Source organism: Echiichthys vipera (genome assembly GCF_963691815.1).
Source record: "Echiichthys vipera genome assembly, chromosome: 20".
Taxonomy (NCBI): domain Eukaryota; kingdom Metazoa; phylum Chordata; class Actinopteri; order Perciformes; family Trachinidae; genus Echiichthys; species Echiichthys vipera.
In genome coordinates, this window is record NC_139845.1 from 4,740,765 (window position 1) to 4,764,902 (window position 24,138).

Consider the following 24,138-nt stretch of genomic DNA (forward strand, 5'->3'; position numbering starts at 1 on the left):
AACAGGTTATTGATTGGCGTGTTGTGACCTTCTGTTAGCGTGTAAAGTGACCCTGTTTTTATCTGTATGATGACGGAGCTGCGGTCTGACTGTCAGGGTGAACGCAGACAACGTTAAAGTTTGCAGGAGTGAAAGAGAACAAAAGCCATGAGGTCAATGAGTCAGTAATTATCACGTTTGTGACGAGTGCATTTATTGAACAGTTAAGTACACAATGCTTGTTTTGTCTAAATGGATCCACACATTATATATATATATATATATTTGTCCACAGGCATTGTTGGCTTTTACAATAAACATCCTCACTCTTCCTCCTCTCAGTCCTTTCAAAAATATCTTACATGCATTAAAGAGTGATTTAAAAAAAGCTAAATGTATAAAAACAAGTTCAATAGATAGTAAAAACGTGAGATAAAGGTCTGTAGTGGCACACGTGATAACGATATATGGTATGTAACCGATATTAACAGTTTGGATTGATTGCGTTAATCAGTCAGGCTTCGTACTTCTTCCCTGCGCGGTGGATCTGCTGGTAGAGAGTCATGGAGAACGCCATACCAAGGAGCTGGGAAGACAAACACAAACATTTCTGAATAAGGACGACACGCTGTAAGGGCGCTCTCACACTGTCCACCCGTACCGCGCTCAAGGACCTTTCACGGCTAAAGTCTAGTTCCTTTGACCAGTGTGAGTGCAACCGTACTGCGCCTAAGAGCGGTACGCTTGCCGTCCACGGCCCGTTTGGGAGAGGTGGGCTTTTGTAAAGCACGTTTGCACATGTACGAGCACGAGCGTGCTCACGTGTACGAGCACGAGGCCTACAGCGGTTCTGACGTCATTTCCTGTGCTCCTGTTGGGACATAGAAAAAAAGAAGGAGGGTCCATGCACGGACATTTAAAACAATGGCGGTGAAAGGTTCACGTTGGTGTGATGCGGAGGTGGAGTGTTTACTGCAGATTTGGTCGATGAAAAGATTCAAAAACAGTCGACAAGACGCACAAAAACTCTGAGGTCTACGGAAAGATCTGGAAACAAAGCCACGCATCGCCATGACGTCATCAATGCGTGTGACGTGTTACGGCGTGATGACGTATAGGCAGCAAGAAGCATTCTCCGAGGCCCAGGTAGTGTGAGTACAAACGGGCCTGGAGGGGGGGGCAAGGACCCTAAAGCACGGGGCACGGGACGGACGCACAGTGTGAGTGCGCCCTAATAAGACTTTTTAAAGACTGAAACTCTTCACATCTTTTCCTCTGTTCGGAAAACAACTCTTTTCAACATATTTGCTGATTTACCTGCGTGATATTTAACATTTTGTGTCACTTTGGATGAAAGCAGGAAATAAATAAACCAGTGCTGCGTACCTGCATGACCAACACACACATGGCTATGGTTCCCAGAAGGTGTTTGTTATCATCCAGCCACTCCTCTACCTTCTCGTAGCATCCCTGAAAACACACGTCAGAAGGTATCCAGGTTAACAACAAATACGGTAAATAAATACATTAAAACTCATTAAAAGTGGTAATCGATCGATGCCTCCCTTGATGTATAATCTTGTTTAAACACTTTTGAATTTTAAGTGTAAGAGAGACACAGGAGTGTAGCAAATGTGCACCCGGGGTAAAGGAGCCGGTGCTGGATTATAACTCTTTTAGAGTTAATTAAACTGGTATTAAAGTTGAATTCTGTGATAACACATAAACACACACTGACCCGTGTCCAGAAGGTGTTGGAGGCGTTGCGTCCACATCCCGTGTAAAGCTGCTGGCAGCAGCGGTCAGGAACGACGTTGTCTTGCAGGGCCGTGTACCAGTCGTTGTGGTTGACCACTCCACAGCATCGCCACTGGAGCACGGCGCGGAGAGAAGGAAGAAGAAGAATTACTTTATTTCACACACACACACACACACACACACACACACACACACACACACACACACACACACACACACACACACACACACACACACACACACACACACACACACACACACGGGGGTCAAGCGCTTTGTTCAACAGCACCTCGGCAGCTCCCAGGAGATGAACTGGCACCTCTCCAGCCACCAGTCCACACACAACACATTCCATGGTTCAACACAGGGACTCGAACCGGTGACCCTACTGTTCCCAACCGAGTCACCTATGGACTGAGCTACTGCTGCCGTTAAAACCCCATATAAAAGACACGTTACCTCTCCCTGGATGGTGTTCCATGCATCCCTCAGTCCTGCGTTCTCATCCGTGTTGTACAGCACCAGCCCTTCTTTCAGGTCCCGTCTGGCGTTTTCGCTCACCTGGATAAACGGACACGAAGAGGGGGATCGTGGGAAACGTAGTCACACTCATCTACGTGAATGAATCTTCTTTCCCGCAGTCTTACCTTGTCAGTGTAGACGAAGAACAGGATGAGGAGGATGAGTTCAGCCAAGAGAATGATCAACAGAACGATGAAGAACTGGAGAACAATTAGAAAAGCAGAAACATGCGGGATGCACTCAACAACACTGCTACTGGTGATGCATGATGGGTATTGTAGTATACTCACACTCAGCAGCAGGCACTTGTTCTCCTTAATGGCACCCAGGCAGCCCAGGAAACCCGTCACCATGACGACAGTGCCAAGGGTGATGATGAGGTTGGCGGCGGAGAGCGAGGGGAAGGAGGGCGACAGGGTGGCAAAGCTGCCCTGAGACACCGACAGCCACACGCCCACGCCCAACAAGCCACACCCACCCAGCTGAAACACACACACACACACACACACACACACACACACACACACACACACACACACACACACACACACACACACACACACACACACACACACACACACACACACACACACACACACACACACACACACACACACCTCTGAAACTTCCTGATGATTTCATGTTACTAAAACACTTGATTTTTTTTTAGTTTTATATTGATCGTGCTGATTGCTGGGAACACAGACTTCGCGTGTGTGTGTGTGTGTGTGTGTGTGTGTGTGTGTGTGTGTGTGTGTGTGTGTGTGTGTGATAATTACCCAAAAGAGCAGGTTGAAGAGAAAGAGCATGTATTTAACGCAGCAGATGCAACCACGAGCCATGACTAAATCGACAAACACTGAAATGAAAACAACAATATTTAGGGGACAGGTAAAGTCTATAACACCAGCGGTACATTTAAATCCCATTCAAATACACGGTTATTGTCCGTCATAGTATAGTAAGTTTATATAACAGTAAAGAAGGTCACAAAAGGTCAAAATATAAGTCCAGAAGATGCTTAAAACAGTCAAAGGATAACACGTCTAAAGCAGTCACGGCACCATTTGTGGAAAGAAAGACAGGAAAGGTTATAAAAAAGTGTAAGTGTGTGTGTGTGTGTGTGTGTGTGTGTGTGTGTGTGTGTGTGTGTGTGTGTGTGTGTGTGTGTGTGTGCGCGTGTGTGCGTCGTTTTAAATGTGTCTTTTAAAGGTCAAGCCTATTCTTTTTAATGCTTTTAATGTTGAATTATTTCTGCACTTTAAGGGATTGTACTGTTAATTTCGTTGTACTGGTGCAATGACAATAAAGACAATTAAATTGAATTGAATTCAATATAACAGGCCTGTAAAAAAAGTCATAGTATGTCAGGAAAGTCAAAAACGCCACATTGTAATATGTTAAAAAAATGCTTAAATCAGTCATAAGATAGCACGTGTAAAGCAGCAGTCATGGCATACTTTGTTACAAAAAGTCATAGAAAAACATGTCCAAAAAATAAGCTTAAAAAAAGAAAGTCATAGAAAGTACGTCGAAAAAGTGAAAAAAGGCAAAAATATAATTTGTCCAAAAAATGCTTAAATCAGTCACAGGAGAGCACGTGTCAGGCAGTCATATTAATAATCTGTTGAAAAAAGTCACGTTCCAGTTTGCTGAAAAAGGGGAAAATTAAAAAATGAGTTATTACAAAACTAATATTATTCTGTGTCAAAAAGTCATAAAAAAGTCACAGTATGTTGACTAAAGTCTTTTAAAAAAGTTATATCATGTCCAAAGAAAGTCACAAATAAGTTCTATTATGGTGCGCAAAATAACTTCAGAGTATAAAAAGTCACCTGAAAGAAAATCATAGAAAGTATGTTGAAAAAAGTCAAAATGTCAAATTTTAATATGTTGAAAAACAGCTTACATCAGTCACAGGAGAGCCTGTCTCATGGACGAAAAAGTGAAAAAGCCATAGTTTATAGTCTGTTATTAAAAAACGAATATTATTCTGTGTCAATAAGTCACAGTACACTATGTTGTTTCATATAAAAAGTCACCGGAGAGAAAGTCATAGAAAGTATGTTGGAAAAGTAGCTTAGGTAGCTCAGTCCATAGGTGACTCTGCTGGGAACTGGAGGGTTGCCAGTTTGAGTCCCTGTGTGGACCATGAATGGCGTGGTCAAATTATAATATGTCCAAAAAAAGCTTAAGGAAAGTCTGTTTCATGCACGTTCTAGTGTGCTGAAAAAGTGGAAAAAAATAGTCTGTTGTCAATAAACTAATATTATTCTGTGTCAAAAAGTCACAGAACAGTATTTAAACAAAAGTATTTTTAAAAAAGTTATATTATGTCCAAAAAAGTCACAAATAAGTTCTATTAATGTACGTAAAATAACGTCTTAGTATAAAAAGTCAGCGTCACAGTAAATGTTTAATGTGATGAGTCAGTTGTATGAACTCATGTGTGTAGCTGTTGTGTGTAATGACTCAGCTGTTCAGGAGAACCTCAGTGACGCGACACATTTAGTGAAACTGCACTTCTTCACATCGAGTGTGTGTGTGTGTGTGTGTAAACAGATGTTACTTCCATTCATAGCCGTTGTGTGTGTGTTGTGTCTTTTTAAGGGGAACGGTTTAATCTGAATGGTTTCTCTGCAGCGTCTTTCATCGAGTGGAGACATCGAACCGTAGCTCAGCGACCTCTTTGTTTCCTGTTACATGTAAACATTATTCTCCCCGTGGAGTCTGCTGCTGAAACCGCACAACAACACAACGAGGGAACGTTTCACTCACCGCTTCAACGCACAGGAGAACGGGGCAGCTCTAGTGGTGAACCTGCAACACACACACACACACACACGAGTGCACACAAACATTTACACTTTGTATTCAAGCAACAGTGAAAGAAAAGCTTCAGGTTTACAGACAAAACTGTTGTGTTTGTTGTGTTTGTTACATGAAAAGGGTAAAAACCCATTATTCTAGAGTGGAGCTAAAAAAACTAACTATTAATCTGCTGTCAAAACAGTTTTTGGACATTTAATGTGCTTATCGCTGCAGCGCTGCAGCGGATTATGAGCCAACATAAACAAACATCTGTGATAAGGACCTCTTACATTTGTTTTTCAACAATTCAGGCTGAGATGTGACGTGATCTGAGCAGCACTTAGTTATGGTTTGTCCTCTCAAACGATATAAAGGAGACTTATTTCTAAATGATCTCAAACATATACCGGGCATCTCTGTACTACGTAGTTTCTGTTACTCCATAAGACACTACCCAGGAGTAGGTAGTGTTTTATAATTATGAAACTTTTTATCTCATAATTTCACCTTTTATCTCATAATTTCACCTTTAATCTCATATTTTCACCTTTTTATATCATAATTTTCACTTTTTATCTCATAATTTCAGCTTTGAATATAATAATTGTGACTTTTTACCTAATAATTTCACCTTTTATACCAGATTTGTGACCTTTTATCTTGTTTTTTCACCTTTTTAATATCATAATTTTGACTTTTTTATCAATAATTTCACCCTTTATACCAGACTCTACCGCACCGTTGTGACGAAAAGAGAGCTGATGAAGACAAAGCTCTGGATCTACCGGTCAATCTTGGTTCCTACCCTCACCTGTGGTCATGAAAGCTGGGTCAGGACCCAAAGAACCAGGTCGCGGGTACAAGGGGCTGAAATGTGTTTCCTCAGGAGGGGGTCTGGAGTCTCCCTTAGAGAGAGGGGGAGAAGTTCAGCATCCGTGAGGAACTCGGAGTAGAGCCGCTGCTCCTTTGCGTTGAAAGGAGCCAGTTGAGGTGGTTCAGGATCATCTGGTAAGGATGAACCCTGGGCTCCTCCCTAGGGAGGTGTTCCAGGCACGTCCAGCTGGGAGGAGGCCTCGGGGAAGACCCAGGACCAGGTGGAGAGATTAGATCTCCACACTGGCCTGGGAACGCCTCAGGATCCCCCAGTTAGAGCTGGTTAATGTGGCCCGGGAAAGGGAAGTTTGGGGTCCCCTGCTAAAGCTGCTGCCCCCGCGACCCGACCCCGGATAAGAGGATGAAGATGAGATGAGATGAACTAATCGATTAATCTCTGCAGATCCAGGCGAATACGGTCAAATGTAGATGATTTAATCACATATGCATTTAACTGTGAAGCCCTTTAACGACTAATGTGTTGATGCAGCGACGGTCTGATCAAAGCCGTGGGACCTGCAGACGTCGTCGCAGCGCAGTTTCCAGAAGCATCCTTCGATAACGTGATCGATGCTGCAGGAATGTGCGTCCTGCCCGGTGAGTATCAAGCTGTGTTTGTGCACCGTCTGTGGGATTTAATAACGTTATAATAAGCTTTTTGTTTCAGGGTTGGTTGATGCTCACACACATCCGGTCTGGGCCGGCGACCGGGTGCATGAATTCTCAATGAAGGTAAAACATAACGTTATTTTATTTTAACTTTTCTTCCAAACAGCAGCTCAAACCAAAAAGCGACTGTGAAGAAGACAGAAAATGAATTAACAACTATATTTGATTCGTTTAAGACGTTTTCTAATCTATTTTGAATTATTTTGACTTTGTTTTTATTTATTTAGATTTTCAGATTAACACGACTTTGATCTGTAACAGTATTTGGTATCAGTGCTTTCACTTAAGTTATATCGTGCAGTTTTCTTGCACGTTTCATGTATTTATTGCGTGTGTATGCAATGTATTTATAGCATGTGACATATACATCACAGTGAGTTGCCACATGAGGAGGCAGTTTGGTAACCAAAAGATTTTTACGGTCAACTTTTGATGACAAGAAATTTGTCACATAACGTTTAATTTGTTGTTGTCACAAACCGTTGTGGTGTGGCAGCGTCTTTTAGCCGTTAGCTTCCGATCAACGACTGCCTTTTTTCCTAATCCTAACCAAGTGGTTTTGCTAACCATCAACCTTTAGTTTGCAGGAACTCGATCAGGTAAGTTTGCTTTTTCTTGGTTTTGTTGTTTTCGTGACCCACTGCAGCGTTTACAAATTCCTGTGCATAACCTTTTGCACTATTTCCCACCATCCTGTTCATGAGAATACGTTGGAATCAAAGATCAGGGCTCACTTTTATCGGATTCACTCCTTTTTATTTTTTTGCCTATTTTAAAGAGTCCAATCACTGGACTCTATCCTAAAGAAACCAATCAAAGGTCTCTATCCTAATGAAACCAATCAAAGGTCTCTGTCCTAAAGAAACCAATAAAAGGTCTCTGTCCTAAAGAAACCAATCACTGGTCTCTGTCCTAAAGAAACCAATCACTGGTCTCTGTCCTAAAGAAACCAATCAAAGGTCTCTGTCCTAAAGAAACCAATCATTGGTCTCTCCCCAAAAGAGGCCAATCACTGGTCTCTGGATTCTGCCCCTAATGGGTGAACAGAAGATCTGCGTCTGAAGGCGGCGAAGGTCCTGGAGATGGCTTTTCCCACAGAGGAGAAGAACCTGCCGATGGCGCTGGGCTGTTGCGGTGTCAGCAGGCCCCTGATGAAAGACGAGGCAATGAAGTTGGCAACGTCTTGTTCCTCCAGCATGATGGCAATCAGCACAGCCTCACTGTTGCCACACCCCCTGCACAACTCCTTGTAAATGAGCTTGTCCAGGGTCTTGAATGTCTTCGGGGTGATTTCAAAGTCTTCTCCTTCGACTCCGGTCCATACTTTGTCGGCTAGACGCTGAGTGATGGCCACCTGGTCGCTAAAGTTGCATTCAACCTTTGAGTTTTTCATTGTGCGCGCCATAAGCTTATCCACAAGTATCATGATGGACATTTTTTTCTCTGCGTCCGACATCTTGTTTTCTTCTGTGACCGCGGGTGTTTGTTTAACGGACATCCTGACTGCGGGTGTTTGTTTAACGGACATCCTGACTGAGGGTGTTGGGGAAATTGACTCCCGGTCCTTCAAAGCCTTCGTCACATTCTCACTGTAGTCTTCAGCTTGAGTGGTCAGCCACCACCCAATCAATCCCTCCAGTCGGGACATTTTGCGGCGGACATTACTAAACAGGCATAGAGGTGACGGGGGAATGCGCATGATTTCTCCGGGGACAATCTTGGGTCTCTGTGTCGCGTAATCCATGAAGAGTCGAGTGAGTCTTTCGGTGAAATGCAGAGATTTTCCTTTGGGAAGACTCAGCAGTGAAGGAAGCGTAACCTCACTTCCAGCTTGTTGTGTCGTACAAATCTCCTTCCCAAGCACGTCATCAACGCTGGCGATTAAGGACCTTGCTGAATCCTTGCTGCCAGTTGTGGCGATGCTGTTGTATTTGGGCTTCACATCTTGCGCGGTGCGATAAACGAACAGTTTGAAATACTGTTTGCCAAAAAAATCCTTTGCCTTGGCCTTCACTGTCTTGAACAGCTGTCTCTCTCTGTATTCTGGGACGGTACTATCAGCATCTCCCAGTCCCAGACCCTCTCTTATCAACGGCGTGATCTCATCTGTGAGTTTTTCAATCTCTTGGGATGAGGCAGATTCAAACTCCTGATACTCACAGTCGGTCATTTCATCCAGAAGAGGTTCTGAGATTTTATCGAACTCTTCCCTGATTATGTTCTGGACAGCTATGGTTGTTGGATCTTTAAAACTGTCCGGGGATCCTCTTGGTTCTTCCTGTGGGGATGGGGATTTGGACCGCAAGGAGACACAGTTGTCCTCTTCCAAATCCACCACGACGATGTCCTGACTTCTCTGTTCTTCTCTTGTTCTCGGCGTACGTGGTCGAGGTGCGCACCAATCTTTCATCTTGCCAATGAATGATTTTAGCATACCGCAGGCATTACTGACCATGGTGTTCAGGACGTTAGGAGGAGTCTTACGGTCACCCAGCTCCATATTGTCCTTGGTGGCTGAGTTGATGCTTTCTGCAATCTCTTCAGCGAGTACTTTGGTCAAACGTTCTGCGCTGGCACAGTTTTCTTGGTCTTCTAGGCCCAGAACATCTTTAAAGGTCGAAGGGACTGTGTCACCCAGACTGGACAGGACACGCTCTTCAGAGATGTCTTCTTTCTTGCTAACTCCTGCCGAGATTAACTCTGACAGTAGGTTTGTTAGGTCCAGAAGCACCTCTGCCAACAAGATTTTTGTGGCATAATCCGCTTTGCCTTTTCGAAGCAGTTCCCACTGCTCCGCTGTGATCCTTTCGTAAAAGGATTTAACCAGTGGACGTAAATGGTTCACTTCAATCTGTGGCATCTCCGCTGCGCAGGAACTTCCTGTTCTTGACATAACTGTGTTATGATATTGGAGCTTATTTTGAAAGGTTTTACCTTTTTTTGTCAATTCAATTCAATTCTATTCTATATATAATGCCAAATCATAAAAAAAGTTATCTATGATTTACACAGACCCAACAATTCCTCCGCAGAGTACAGTGGCAACGAAAACCTTCCCTATAACAGGCAGGAACGTCAGACAGACCCAGCTCTGTGGAGGACGGCCGTCTGTCTTGACCGGTTGGGGAGGAAGAAAAGGAGAAAGAAAGAGAGAAACGACGCACGGATGGACAGAGAGAGAGACAAACACAGATACAAACTGTCACGCAGGATCGTCTCGGCTGCAGGTCCGTCTGGTAACTCTGAAATGTGCACCTGGGATAAGAAGTGTGACTGAACTCGATGAAAATCTAACTCAACTAAAGGCACAAAGGTGCTTTGGTGGTATATTCCAACACTGTGATGTCATACATCAAAGGCACGAAGATTCCGCCCACAGCACAGCAACGGTTGCTAAGGTATGATGTCATTGGGGGCGGGGCTTAGCAGAACCCACTGACCAGCTGTTCTGCAGCTTTCTAGAGTCACTTGAGTTGTTTTCATTACATAAAGATAATAAATTAATTAAATTGTGACACTTTAACTCTACACTTCATTTAATTGTGCATGTTTCATCATGTTTGTCCAGATTTTATTATGAAAGTGAGGACAGAAAGGTTTAGATTTGAATTATTTCATGTTACATTAAAATAACTTAGGCACACTGTAATTAACACACACACACACACACACACACACACACACACACACACACACACACACACACACACACACACACACACACACACACACACACACACACACACACACATTCACAGGACCTTTAGAAAGTCATGATCCCCTTTTGAAAAAGTCACTTTTTTTGTTTTACAGCCTGAGATGATGATAAAACATAAAAATATCTATTTTTTCCAGCGTGATTTACACATTTTGCCTTCCATCATTGAAATTAGTTTTTTTTCTAAATTTCTGAAAAGTTGCAAAACTAGAATAGCAGTGTTGGAAAAGCGATGGGTCTTCAGATGTAATACTTTGTGGAGGCGCCCTTTGCTTCAATCAGTCTGTTTGCACATGTCTCTACCAGCTTTGTGCACCTCGACTGGGGAGTATTTCCCCATTCTTCCTACACAACTGTTCGACTTCAGTCAAATTCTGTGGTGAGCAGTGATGGACTGTACTCGTTAAGTCCATCCACAGATGTTCTGTAGGATTCGGGTCAGGGCGTTGACGAGGCCTCTCTAGGACATTCACCTTCTTGTCCTTTAGCCACTGTGTTGTTTTTATGGCCGTTGGGTTTGGGTCGTTGTCACGCTGGAAGGTGAACCAGCTTCTCAGGGGCCTAGCAAGCTTTTCATAAGTGTGGAGGATAGATTTGGGGGGTCAACCCACGAATTTTGATCTTAATGGCTGTGTGTTATTACATGCGATTAACATAGAACCAATCACCTTTCATTTAAATCAGGGTTAGGTAATTCAGGTCCTGGAGTGCCACTGTCCTGCATGTTTTAGGTCTTAGTTAAGTTAGTGGAAACCCTCGAGAGGAAGATCACTGGCTTTCTTTGGAAGTGGCTAGGCCTCCCCCGTAGTCTCACCGGGACTGCTTTGTATGGGACGAGTAACACCCTGCAGCTGCCCTTCAGCGGACTGGCTGAGGAGTTCAAGGTAGCACGCACAAGAGAAGCCCTACAATGCATGGACTCCAGGGACGACAAGGCGTCATCAGCTGGGATTGAAGTGAGGATAGGAGGGAAATGGAAGGCAGAGGAGGTGGCAGAGTCACGCCTAAGGCAGAAGGCCCTGGTGGGGGCCTTGGCAACAGGAAGAGCAGAGTTGGGCTACTTTCTAAAGACCCGGGTCAGCAAAGCCCGGGGCAAGGAGAGACACCAACTACTCCAAGAAGAGGTTTGAGCTGGCCTGGAAGAGGAGAGAGTCAGCAGGTCAGTGGGACTCCGGCAGCAGGGAGCGTGGACAAGGTGGGAGAGCACGTAGCAGCGCGAAGTCACCTGGTCGAAGATCATGCAGGCAGACTTCCATCGCGTCCGGTTCCTGGTGCAGGCCGTCTATGATGCCCTCCCAAGCCCAGCAAACTTTCAAACGTGGGGGAAGAGTGAGACACCTTCTTGTCCCCTTTGCTCCAGAAGAGGCTCCCTAGAACATCTCCTTGATTTCTTTTTCATTTCTGGTGACAATTAAGAATTCAATTACATAATTTTTTATTTATTCATTAATTTCATCACTTTATTATATAATTAGCTTTGTATTTAGATATTTAGTTTGGCCATTAACGCCCTCCATAAAGTAAAGGATCTGAATACTTCATCTCTGAAAGCATGTGTCTTCTGCAGCTGGCCGGCGCCACCTACATGGACGTGCACCGGGCCGGCGGAGGGATCCACTTCACGGTGGAGCACACTCGAGCCGCCGGGTCCTCGGAGCTGCTGTCCTCCCTCAGCAGCAGGCTGGTCCGGATGCAGCGAGCAGGGACCACCCTGGTGGAGTGTAAGAGCGGGTACGGGCTGGAGCTACAGACGGAGCTGAAGATGCTGGAGGTCATCGAGGCGGCCAGGCGCACGCTGCCCATCAACATCTCCTCAACCTACTGTGGAGCACACGCCGTGCCCAAGTATGGACCCTACTCCACCCGATCATCTCCCCACATCCTGAAGATGAATCTCTCTTAACTGATATTCTTTCCTTTCTTCAGAGGGAAGACGGTTGCAGAAGCCACGGAGGACATCCTGCAGGTGCAGCTGCCGCGGCTGAAGGCGCAGATGTCTGCCGGGACTCTGACAGTCGACAATATCGACGTGTTCTGTGAGCAGGGAGTGTTTGACCTCAGCTCCACTCGCTCCATCCTGCAGGCCGGAAAAGACATGGGCCTAAACATCAACTTCCACGGAGACGAGCTCCATCCCATGAACTCTGCTCAGGTAGCACTTACACACGGAAACAACCACCTCTGACGTGTTACAGTTCAAGTTGCATCCTTCAAAATGACTTTCAAGTTGGATAAACACTCATGTAACATGGTTAAAACGTTATTTAACATTATGATATTATAAGAAAGATAAGATCTGTTGATGTTTTTGTGACTTTTCCCATGTGTAGCACTCCCAAAGACCTTTAAACTGACTTTAAATGCCTTTAATATTGAAAGTATTAACTGCAGGGCGGCTGTTTATACTAAATTACTTAGAGCTAACTTTAGTACTTTATAACCATTTGTTAAGAGTTGAGTTTCTGGCCACCTGATGGATGCAAGTCTTAATATTTACATTGTTTGGATCGCCACCAAATCCTGTGTAAACTCTGGGTTAACAGCTTTATTTTGACCACAACAGAGGGTTGTTTTAATTTGACATTATTTGATTAATAAAAAACAACAATTGTTTCAACAGATATATTAATAATTGTGTTAACCTGAGTGTGTGTGTGTGTGTGTGTGTGTGTGTGTGTGTGTGTGTGTGTGTGTGTGTGTGTGTGTGTGTGTGTGTGTCAGTTGGGTGCAGAGCTCGGAGCCTCAGCCATCAGTCACCTGGAGGAGGTCACAGACGAGGGGATCGCTGCCATGGCAACAGCAAGAACCGCCGCTGTCCTGCTACCAACTACAGCGTACATCCTACGGTACTGTGACCCCCGGGGTGGATTGTAAACTTAAACACACACAGTCACTTGTACTGTTTTGTACACACACAATCACACACCTAAAACTGTGTGTGTGTGTGTGTGTGTGTGTGTGTGTGTGTGTGTGTGTGTGTGTGTGTGTGTGTGTGTGTGTTCAGGCTGCCTCAGCCTCGGGCCAGAGACATGTTGGAAGCTGGAGTAATTGTCGCCCTCGGCAGCGACTTCAACCCCAACGCCTACTGCTGCTCCATGGTGAGTACGGCCGGAGTGTTGCATGATGGTCACGGCTCACCCCTCGCCTCTAGCCTCGTTTCATGTGTCGTCCTCTCTCTCTGTCTCGTCTGCTTCTTCAGCCAATCGTCATGCACCTGGCCTGTGTCAACATGAGGATGTCGATGCCAGAGGCTTTGGCTGCAGCGACTATCAACGCAGCCTACGCCCTGGGGCGCTCCCACACACACGGTTCCCTTGAGGTCAACAAACACGGAGACCTGCTGGTCCTCAACGCTGCACGGTAAATCAGACGTCAAGATTCACACACGCAGAAAAGAAAATCTTGTGTTTTTGGGTCTGTATAGTTTGTTGAAAAAGTAAAAAAAAAGGTCTTAGTAAAGCAGAGTTTGCTGGAAAAGTAAAGAAAAGTCAGATTTTTTTGTATGTTGCAAAGAAAGAAAAGTAATATTTAAGTGGGATCAAAAAAGTCATAGTTTAGTACGACACAAAGTAAAAAAACTCAAAATTTGTTGTTTAAAAAATGCTTAAATCAGTTACAGGAGAGCCTTTGTAAAGCAGTCATGGCATAATTTGATGGAATAAGTAAAAAAAAGTCATAAAATATTGTGTCCCAAAAATGAGCCAAAAGAAATCATAGTAAATGTCGACAAAGTCAAAATATAGGCAAGGCAACTTTATTTGTAGAGCACTTTTCATACACAAGGCAGACTCAAAGTGCTTCACAGCACAACATGTCATGAATTCAAATACATTACAGGAAGACAAAGAGAATAAAAACATAGACAATAATCAAAACAGTGCGGACGTTAAAAGTGCGAAGATTTAGCAGAAAGCTGAGGTGAACATAAAAGTGTTCAGTCTAGTTTTAAAAGTGGTCAGAGTGGGTGAAAGTCTCAGATCTTCAGGAAGTTTATTCCAGCTGTTTGTTGCATAATGACTGAAAGATGCTTTCCCTTGATTTGAGTTTACTCTGCGAACCACGAACAGATTCTGACAGACTCAGAGGATCTTAAGTGTTAGTGATCCAGAAGGCTTATGTAGTGGGAGCATATCAGTGATATACCTCGGCCCTAGACCATGAAGTGATTTATATGTGAGCAGGAGGATTTTGAAATCAATTCTCTGACGTACAGGAAGCCAGTGTAATGATTTAAGAATTGGTGTAATGTGCTCACGTGTTTTGGTCTTTGTTAGAACTCGAGCAGCAGCGTTCTGAACGAGCTGTAGCTGCCTGACTGTTTTTTTGGGAAGACCTGCAAGGAGATCGTTACAGTAGTCTAGCCAACTGGTTATAAAGGCATGGACAAGTTTTTCTAAGTCTTGAGCTGACATGAGCCCTCTAAGTCTTGTTACATTTTTGAGTTGATAGTAGGCCGATTTTGTTACTGATTTGATGTGACTGTCGAAATGTAAATCAGAATCCATAATAACCCCAAGATTTCTGGCTTTATTTGAGGTTTTCAGGGACAGTAATTGAAGGTGTTGGATGACTTTAAACCTTTCTTTCTTAGCGCCAAAAACAATTATCTCAGTTTTATCCTCATTTAGTTGAAGGAAATTTTGGCACATCCAGTGTTTGACCTGCTCAATGCACTGGCACAGTAGATCTATGGGGCGATAGTCATTTGGTGATAGCGCTACATAGATTTGGGTGTCATCGGCATAGCAATGGTGGGCAATGTTATTATTTTGCATGATTTGTCCTAGTGGGAGCATATAGTAATAATAATAATATAACGTCCCAAAAATGCTTAAAACAGTCATATGATAGCCTGTCTAAAGCAGTAATGGCACAATTTGTTAAAAAAAATCAAGAAAAGTGTCCAAATAAAGAAGTCATGGTAAAGTGTGTCGGAAAAGTAAAAAAAAGGCTAAAATTTGTCCCCAAAGTGCTTAAATCAGTCATAGGACGGCTTGTTTACAACATCTTTGCATCATTTGTTGAAAGAAGTCAAAAAAAGTCATAAAATACTTTGTCCAAAAAATGAGCTTAAGAAAAAAAGTCATAGTATATCAAAAAAGTAACAAGACATCGATATACAACATGTCCCCAAAATGCTTAAAACAGTCCTAGGAGAGCCTGTCTAAAGCGGTCATGGCACAATTTGTTAAATATAAGTCAAGAAACGTGTGTCCAAATAAAAAAGTCATAGTAATTATGTTGAAAAGGTAAAATAAGTCAAAAATACATGTCCCCAAAATGCTTAAATCAGTCATAGGACGGTCTGTGTAAAACATCATGGCATCATTTGTTAGAATAAGTCATAAAACACAAAAAATGAGCTTAAAAAGAAAAAGTCAAAGTATGTCGAAAAAGTAACAAGACATGAAAATACAACATGTCCTAAAATGCTTAAACCAGTCCTAGGATACACGATGACCTGGACTAATGAGACCATGCACAGGCCCGGTCTTAGGAGAGCCAGTCTGAAACAGTCTTTTGTTGTCTAGATGTTTTATTCTGGCACCTTTCGTGTTTGATAACTTCATCTCTCGTGTATAAAACTGACCCCCTTTTTACGTTTACTGCAGCTGGGAGCATCTGATCTACCAGCTGGGGGGACACCAGGAGCTGATCCGATACGTCGTCATCAAAGGACGCATAGTTGTTGATAATGACAAGACTCTGGACTTGTAACCTGAGGAGAGTTAGTGATGCTGCTATCACAAACTCTGATAGACAGGTAATCAATAACCATCTCTACAGTGTTAACACGTCCTCTAGAAACCAATGTGTTTAAGATAACGGGTCATTCAAATCTCTCTGTCCTGCAGAGGAATTTCACGATCACCTCAGAAACACATTATGCACCTTAAAGTGATCAAACAGGTTATTGATTGGCGTGTTGTGACCTTCTGTTAGCATGTGTAGTGACCCTGTTTTTATCCGTATGATGACGGAGCTGCTGTCTGACTGTCAGGGTGAACGCGGACAACGTTAAAGTTTGCAGGAGTGAAAGGAACAAAAGCCATGAGGTCAATGAGTCAGTAATTATCACGTTTGTGACGAGTGCATTTATTGAACAGTTATGTACACAATGCTTGTTTTGTCTAAATGGATCCACACATTATATATATATATATATATTTGTCCACAGGCATTGTTGGCTTTTAACAATAAACATCCTCACTCTTCCTCCTCTCTGTCCTTTCAAAAATATCTTACATGCATTAAAGAGTGATTTAAAAAAGCTTAATGTATAAAAACAAGTTCAATAGATAGTAAAAACGTGGGATAACAGTCTGTAGTGGCACACGTGATAACGATATATGTTATGTAACCGATATTAACAGTTTGGCTTGATCGCGTTAATCAGTCAGGCTTCGTACTTCTTCCCCGCGCGGTGGATCTGTTGGTAGAGAGTCATGGAGAAGGCCATACCGAGGAGCTGGGAACACAAACACAAACATTTCTGAATAAGGACGACACATTGTAAGGGCGCTCTCACACTGTCCATCCGTAGCGCGCCTGAGGACCGTTCACGGCTAAAGTCTAGTTCCTTTGACCAGTGTGAGTGCAACCGTACTGCTCCTAAGAGCGGTACGCTTGCCGTCCACGGCCCGTTTGGGAGAGTTGGGCTTTAGTAAAGCACGTTTGCACATGTACGAGCATGAGCGTGCTCACGTGTACGAGGCCTATGGCGTTTCTGAGGTCATTTTCTGTGCGCCTGTTGGGACATAGAAAAAAGAAGGAGGGAGCATGCTCGGACATTTAAAACAATGGCGGTGAAAGGTTCACGTTGGTGTGATGCGGAGGTGGAGTGTTTACTGCAGATTTGGTCGATGAAAAGATTCAAAAACAGTCGACAAGACGCACAAAAACTCTGAGGTCTACGGAAAGATTTGTAAACAAAGCCACGCATCGCCATGACGTCATCAATGCGTGTGACGTGTTACGGCGTGATGACGTATAGGCAGCAAGAAGCATTCTCCGAGGCCCAGGTAGAGTGAGTACAAACGGGCCTGGAGGGGGGGACAAGGACCCTAAAGCACGGGGCACGGGGCGGACGCACAGTGTGAGTGCGCCCTAATAAGACTTTTTTAAAGACTGAAACGCTTCACATCTTTTCCTCTGTTCGGAAAACAACTCTTTCCAACATATTTGCTGATTTACCTGCGTGATATTTAACATTTTGTGTCACTTTGGATGAAAGCAGGAAATAAATAAACCAGTGCTGCGTACCTGCATGACCAACACACACATGGCTATGGTCCCCAGAAGGTGTTTGTTATCATCCAGCCACTCCTCTACCTTCTCGTAGCAACCCTGAAAACACACGTCAGAAGGTATCCAGGTTAACAACAAATACCATAAATAAATACATTAAAACTCATTTAAAAGTTGTAATCAATCGAAGCCTTCCTTGATGTATAATCTTGTTTAAACACTTTTGAATTTTAAGTGTAAAAGAGACACAAGAGTGTAGCAAATGTGCACCCGGGGTACAGGAGCCGGTGCTGGATGATAACTCTTTTAGAGTTAATTAAACTGGTATTAAAGGTTGAATTCTGTGATAACACATAAACACACACTGACCCGTGTCCAGAAGGTGTTGGAGGCGTTGCGTCCACATCCCGTGTAAAGCTGCTGGCAGCAGCGGTCAGGAACGACGTTGTCTTGCAGGGCCGTGTACCAGTCGTTGTGGTTGACCACTCCACAGCATCGCCACTGGAGCATGGCGCGGAGAGAAGCAAGAAGAAGAAGAATTACTTTTATTTATTCAGTTTACACACACACACACACACACACACACACACACACACACACACACACACACACACACACACACACACACACACACACACACACACACACACACACACACACACACACACACACACACACACACACACACACACACACACACACACACACACACACACACAATTAATGGAGAGATGTCAGAGCGAGGGGGCTGCCATTGGATCGGCGCCCTGAGCAGTTGGGGGTCCAGCGCTTTGTTCAACAGCACCTCGGCAGCTCCCAGGAGATGAACTGGAACCTCTCCAGCCACCAGTCCACGCACAACACATTCCATGGTTCAACACAGGGACTCGAACCGGTGACCCTCCTGTTCCCAGCAATGTCACCTATGGACTGAGCTACTGCTGCCGTTAAAACCCCATATTAAATACACGTTACCTCTCCCTGGATGGTGTTCCATGCATCCCTCAGTCCTGCGTTCTCATCCGTGTTGTACAGCACCAGCCCTTCTTTCAGGTCCCGTCTGGCGTTTTCACTCACCTGGACAGACGGACACGAAGAGGGGGATCATGGGAAACGTAGTCATACTCGTCTACGTGAATGAATCTTCTTTCCCGCAGTCTTACCTTGTCAGTGTAGACGAAGAACAGGATGAGGAGGATGAGTTCAGCCAAGAGGATGATCAGCAGAACGATGAAGAACTGGAGAACAATTAGAAAAGTGTCCGATTAAAAGCAGAAACACGCGGGATGCACTCAACAACACTGCTACTGGTGATGCATGATGGGTATTGTAGTATACTCACACTCAGCAGCAGGCACTTGTTCTCCTTAATGGCACCCAGGCAGCCCAGGAAACCCGTCACCATGACGACGGTGCCAAGGGTGATGATGAGGTTGGCGGCGGAGAGCGAGGGGAAGGAGGGCGACAGGGTGGCAAAGCTGCCCTGAGACACCGACAGCCACACGCCCACACCCAACAAGCCACACCCACCCAGCTGAAACACACACACACACACACACACGGGGGCGCGCGCACACACACGCACACACACACACACCTCTGAAACTTCCTGATGATTTCATGTTACTAAAACACTTGATTTGTTATATTGATCGTGCTGATTGCTGGGAACAGTTTCTGACTTCGTGTGTGTGTGTGTGTGTGTGTGTGTGTGTGTGTGTGTGTGTGTGTGTGTGTGTGTGTGTGTGTGTGTGTGTGTGTGTGTGTGTGTGTGTGTGTGTGTGTGTGTGTGTGTGTGTGTGTGATAATTACCCAAAAGAGCAGGTTGAAGAGAAAGAGCATGTATTTAACGCAGCAGATGCAACCACGAGCCATGACTAAATCGACAAACACTGAAATGAAAACAACAATATTTAGGGGACAGGTAAAGTCTATAACAACAGAGGTACATTTAAATCACATTCAAATACACGGTTATTGTCTGTCATAGTATAGTAAGTTTATATAACAGTATATTATGTCACAAAACATCAAAATATAAGTCCAGAAGATGCTTAAAACAGTCAAAGGATAGCACGTCTAAAGCAGTCATGGCATCATTTGTGGATAAAAAGACAGGAAAGGTTATAAAAAAGTGTGTGTGTGTGTGTGTGTGTGTGTGTGTGTGTGTGCGTGCGTGTGCGCGTGCGTGCGTGCGTGTGTGCGTGTGTGTGCGTGCGCTTGTCGTTTTAAATGTGTCTTTTAAAGGTCAAGCCTTTTCTTTTTAATGCTTTTAATGTTGAATTATTTCTGATCTTTAAGGCATTGTACTGTAAATTCCGTTGTACTGGTACAATGACAATAAAGACGATTCAATTCAATTCAATTGGCCTGAAAAAAAAGTCATAGTATGTCGAAAAGTCAAAGAACGCCAACTTTTAATATGTCGAAAAAATGCTTAAATCCGTCATAAGATCCGTCATAAGATAGCACGTCTAAAGCAGTCATAATAATAATCTGTTGTGTCAAAAAGTCCTAAAAAAGTCCCAGTACAGTATGTTGACAATAGTCTTTAAAAAAAGTTATATTATGTCCTAAAAAGTCACACATACGTTCTATTATGGTGCGTAAAATAACGTCATAGTATAAAAAGTCACCTGAAAGAAAATCGTAGAAAGTATGTTGAAAAAGTAAAAAGGGTCATAATACAATATGTCCAAAATATGTATTTTGGGGCGACAGTAGCTAAGTCCATAGGTGACTTAGCTGGGGACTGGAGGGTTTGAGTCCCTGTGTGGACCATGAATGGAGTGGTCAAATTATAATATGTCCAAAAAAAGCTTTAATCAGTCATAGGAAAGTCTGTTTCATGCACGTTCCAGTGTGCTGAAAAAGTGGGGAATAAAATAGTTTGTTGTCAATAAACGAATATTATTCTGTGTCAAAAAGTCACAGTACAGTATTTAGACAAAAGTCTTTTTAAAAAGTTATATTATGTTATGTCCAAAAAAGTATGGTGCGTAAAATAACTTCATAGTATAAAAAGTCAGGGGAGAGAAAATCCAAGTAAACATTAAATGTGATGAGTCAGTCGTATGAACTCATGTGTGTAGCTGTTGTGTGTGATGACTCAGCTGTTCTGGAGAACCTCAGTGACGCGACACATTTAGTGAAACTGCACTTCTTCACATCGAGTGTGTGTGTGTGTGTGTGTGTGTAAACAGATGTTACTTCCATTCATAGCTGGTGTGTGTGTGTGTGTGTGTGTGTGTGTGTGTGTGTGTGTGTGTGTGTGTGTGTGTGTGTGTGTGTGTGTGTGTGTGTGTGTGTGTGCTTGTGTGTGTGTGTGTGTGTGTGTGTAAACAGATGTTACTGCCATTCATAGCCGCTGTGTGTGTGTTCTGTCTTTTTAAGGGGAACGGTTTAATCTGAATGATTTCTCTGCAGCGTCTTTCATCGAGTGGAGACATCGAACCGTAGCTCAGCGACCTCTTTGTTTCCTGTTACATGTAAACATTCAGTTCTCCCCGTGGAGTCTGCTGCTGAAACCACACAACAACACCAACGAGGGAACGTTTCACTCACCGCTTCAACGCACAGGAGAACGGGGAAGCTCTAGTGGTGAACCTGCAACACACACACACACACACACACACACACACACACACACACACACACACACACACACACACACACACACACACACACACACACACACACACACACACACACACACACACACACACACACACACACACACACACACACACACACACACACACACACACACACACACACACACACACACACACACACACACACACACACACACACACACACACACACACGAGTGCACACAAACATTTACACTTTGTATTCAAGCAACAGTGAAAGTAAAGCTTCAGGTTTACGGACAAAACTGTTGTTTTCGGAGCGAAGAAGAAGAAGAAGAATTCCTTTATTAGTTAGTAGATTTTTTCACTCTATTATTATTATACATGTTACACACACACAGGCCTGAAATACACACACATGCACAGACAGGACCTATATACATGCAGTTAATGGAGAGTTGTCAGAGCGAGGGGGCTGCCAGTGCTCGGCGACCCGAGCAGTTGGAGGTTCGGTGCCTTGTTCAACAGCACCTCGGCAGTGCCCAGGAGATGAACTGGCACCTCTCCAGCCACCAGTCCACGCTCCATTCATGGTCCACACAGGGACTTGAGCCGGTGACCCTCCGGTTCCCAGCCAAGTCACCTATGGACTGAGCTACTGTCGCCCCCGAAAAGGGTAAAAACACATTATTCTCCAGAGTGGAGCTAAAAAAACTAACTATTAATCTGCTGTCAAAACAGTTTTTGGACATTTAATGTGCTTATCGCTGCAGCGCTGCAGCTGATTATGAGGCAACATAAACAAACATCTGTGATAAGGACCTCTTACATTTGTTTTTGAACACTTTGGGCTGAGATGTGATGTGATCTGAGCAGCACTTAGTTATGGTTTGTCCTCTCAAACGATATAAAAGCGACTTATTTCTAAATGATCTCAAACATTTACCGGGCATCTCTGTACAACGTAGTTTCTGTTACTCCATAAGACACTACCCAGGAGTAGGTAGTGTTTTATAATTATGAAACTTTTTATCTCATAATTTCACCTTTTATCTCATAATTTCACCTTTAATCTCATATTTTCACCTTTTTATATCATAATTTTGACTTTTTATCTCATAATTTCAGCTTTAAATATAATAATTGTGACTTTTTACCTAATAATTTCACCTTTTATACCAGATTTGTGACCTTTTATCTTGTTTTTTCACCTTTTTTATCAGAATTTTGACTTTTTTATTAATAATTTCACCTTTTATACCAGATTTTTGACTTTTTATCTCATAATTTCACCTTTTATCTCATATTTTCACCTTTTTAATATCATAATTTTGACTTTTTTATCAATAATTTCACCCTTTATACCAGATTTGTGACGTTTTATCTCATAATTTCACGTTTTTATATCATAATTTTGATTTTCTTGTAATGGTGCACCCCTATATTGATGTTATTTACACGGTGGCCTGTCATTCCTGTCTCTACAGGGTCTAAACCAACTGCTCTGTGAAGTCAGTGTTTCATAAAGTTCATATTTGTGTATAGAAAACTGTTTTATCTTTTGTTTATTAGTATTTTAATAATTAGAAAGAGGGGGCATCTTCTTCCGCCTTACAACGTGACGTCACTGGACCGAACTCCGGTTTGCGGTTTTTTCCCCCAGAAAAAGTTTTTGCGTTCTAAACACTAACGGTTTTAACGGCTCTAACGGTTTTAACGGTTTTAACGGTTCTAACGGCTCCTTTTTAAACTGCCGTTACAACGAAACACGACGATTTTTCTCCACAAACACGTAAAAAACACAAAGTGGAGGCTGCGGGCCGTGATTGTTTTCATGTTGAGACCAGAGAAAGAAGAAAAGACGGAGAGCTTTTTCCTACCGTGGGCTATGAACTCATTTTCCCCGCGAACGTCTCTAGATTCAGCCGTTAAAGGAGTTCCGCATGCCGGCTTAACCTCTGCCGCTTCCCCCGCTCACAAACAAGCATCCAACGGCTGCTAACGGCTGCGGTTCAGGTCGGCTCCGAAGTTTCGTCGATGGCTGCGGGAGAAGAACCGGAGGAGGAGGAGGTAGAGAGGGCGGAGCACGGCGGAGGAAGGACCCCGGAGCAGAGGCGTGTCTATCGGTGTGAGAGAGAGGGACCAGCCGGTCAAAGACCCTGGATGCTGAAAACATGGCCGTCAAAAATAGGACACATCTTTGTCACATCTGGGTGAGTCACACTGATTTTATCCACTGTTAAAAACATTAATTTTATTATTTTTTAAAACTTAATTATCCAGACAATAAATAGGAAAGTAGTAAACAAATGTACAAGTATACATTTGTTACATTTCAGAGGGAATAATGTACTTTTTATTCCCCTACATTTATCTGACAGCTGTAGTTACTTTACAAGGGTGGCTCATAAAGTTATTAATTTAGATAAAACAAGCTTAGTGAAGGCATTCTCACTATTTTATTTATTTTATTTAATTATTATTAATTTAGACAAAACAAGCTTAGTGAAGAACTTCTCACTATTTTATTATTATTTTTTATTATTATTAATTAGGCAAAACAAGCTTTGTGAAGGCATTCTCACTATTTTATTTTTTTTAATTAATTTATACAAAACAAGCTTTTTTGAAAGGATACTCGAGCTTCTTTATTTTCTTTCCTTTTTTATTGTTATTAATTTAGACAAAAACGAGCTTTGTAAAGGCATTCTCACTATTTTATTATTTTTTATTGTTATTAATTTAGACAAAAACGAGCTTAGTGAAGGCATTCTCACTATTTTACTATTTTTTATTGTTATTTATTTAGGCATTCTCACTATTTTATTCATTCATTCATTCATCTTCAACCGCGGGGTCGCGGGGGGCTGGAGCCGATCCCAGCTGACAATTATGAGATAAAAAGTCAAAATTATGATACAAAAAGGTGAAATTATGAGATAAAAGGTGAAATTATGATATATTAAC

General features: G+C 43.0%; 2 protein-coding genes across 3 annotated transcripts in view; one reads left to right on the plus strand and one right to left on the minus strand.

Annotated features, from left to right (window-relative positions):
- amdhd1 (amidohydrolase domain containing 1) overlaps window positions 1-16,048 on the plus strand; it is a gene marked incomplete at both ends in the record, with an annotated part of 29,241 nt that extends 13,193 nt beyond the window's left edge. Inside the window, 8 exons of the mRNA XM_083935341.1 lie at window positions 6,434-6,540; window positions 6,611-6,675; window positions 11,898-12,175; window positions 12,257-12,482; window positions 13,052-13,176; window positions 13,335-13,428; window positions 13,530-13,690; window positions 15,943-16,048. Coding sequence (XP_083791467.1) covers window positions 6,434-6,540; window positions 6,611-6,675; window positions 11,898-12,175; window positions 12,257-12,482; window positions 13,052-13,176; window positions 13,335-13,428; window positions 13,530-13,690; window positions 15,943-16,048 — 1,162 coding nt within the window. The remainder of the gene's footprint in view (window positions 1-6,433; window positions 6,541-6,610; window positions 6,676-11,897; window positions 12,176-12,256; window positions 12,483-13,051; window positions 13,177-13,334; window positions 13,429-13,529; window positions 13,691-15,942) is intronic.
- Window positions 162-23,218, minus strand: LOC310963024 (tetraspanin-9). 2 transcript variants are annotated; one of them, XM_083935659.1, is made up of 9 exons: window positions 23,052-23,218; window positions 21,143-21,184; window positions 19,391-19,470; window positions 18,921-19,112; window positions 18,742-18,816; window positions 18,554-18,655; window positions 17,948-18,079; window positions 17,594-17,677; window positions 16,396-16,799 (listed from the first exon to the last, which is right to left on the minus strand). In XM_083935659.1, the coding sequence occupies exons 3-9, from the start codon at window positions 19,451-19,453 to the stop codon at window positions 16,728-16,730; spliced, it is 720 nt and encodes a 239-aa protein (XP_083791785.1). In that variant the 5' UTR covers window positions 19,454-19,470; window positions 21,143-21,184; window positions 23,052-23,218; the 3' UTR covers window positions 16,396-16,727. The 2 variants fall into 2 exon arrangements, with proteins under 2 accessions (XP_083791784.1, XP_083791785.1); XM_083935658.1 differs by lacking the exons at window positions 16,396-16,799; window positions 17,594-17,677; window positions 17,948-18,079; ... (3 more) ...; window positions 19,391-19,470; window positions 21,143-21,184 and adding exons at window positions 162-565; window positions 1,366-1,449; window positions 1,718-1,849; ... (2 more) ...; window positions 3,039-3,118; window positions 5,038-5,079.
- Between the last annotated feature and the right edge of the window lie 920 nt (window positions 23,219-24,138).

Coding starts and splice junctions, on each gene's coding strand:
- LOC310963024 (XM_083935658.1), bottom strand. CDS start 3,101: ATGGCTCGTGGTTGCATCTGCTGCGTTAAATACATGCTCTTTCTCTTC. Junction 2,299..2,384: donor TCTTCGTCTACACTGACAAG/GTAAGACTGCGG, acceptor CCGTTTATCCAG/GTGAGCGAAAACGCCAGACG. Junction 1,850..2,196: donor GGAACACCATCCAGGGAGAG/GTAACGTGTCTT, acceptor GCCGTGCTCCAG/TGGCGATGCTGTGGAGTGGT.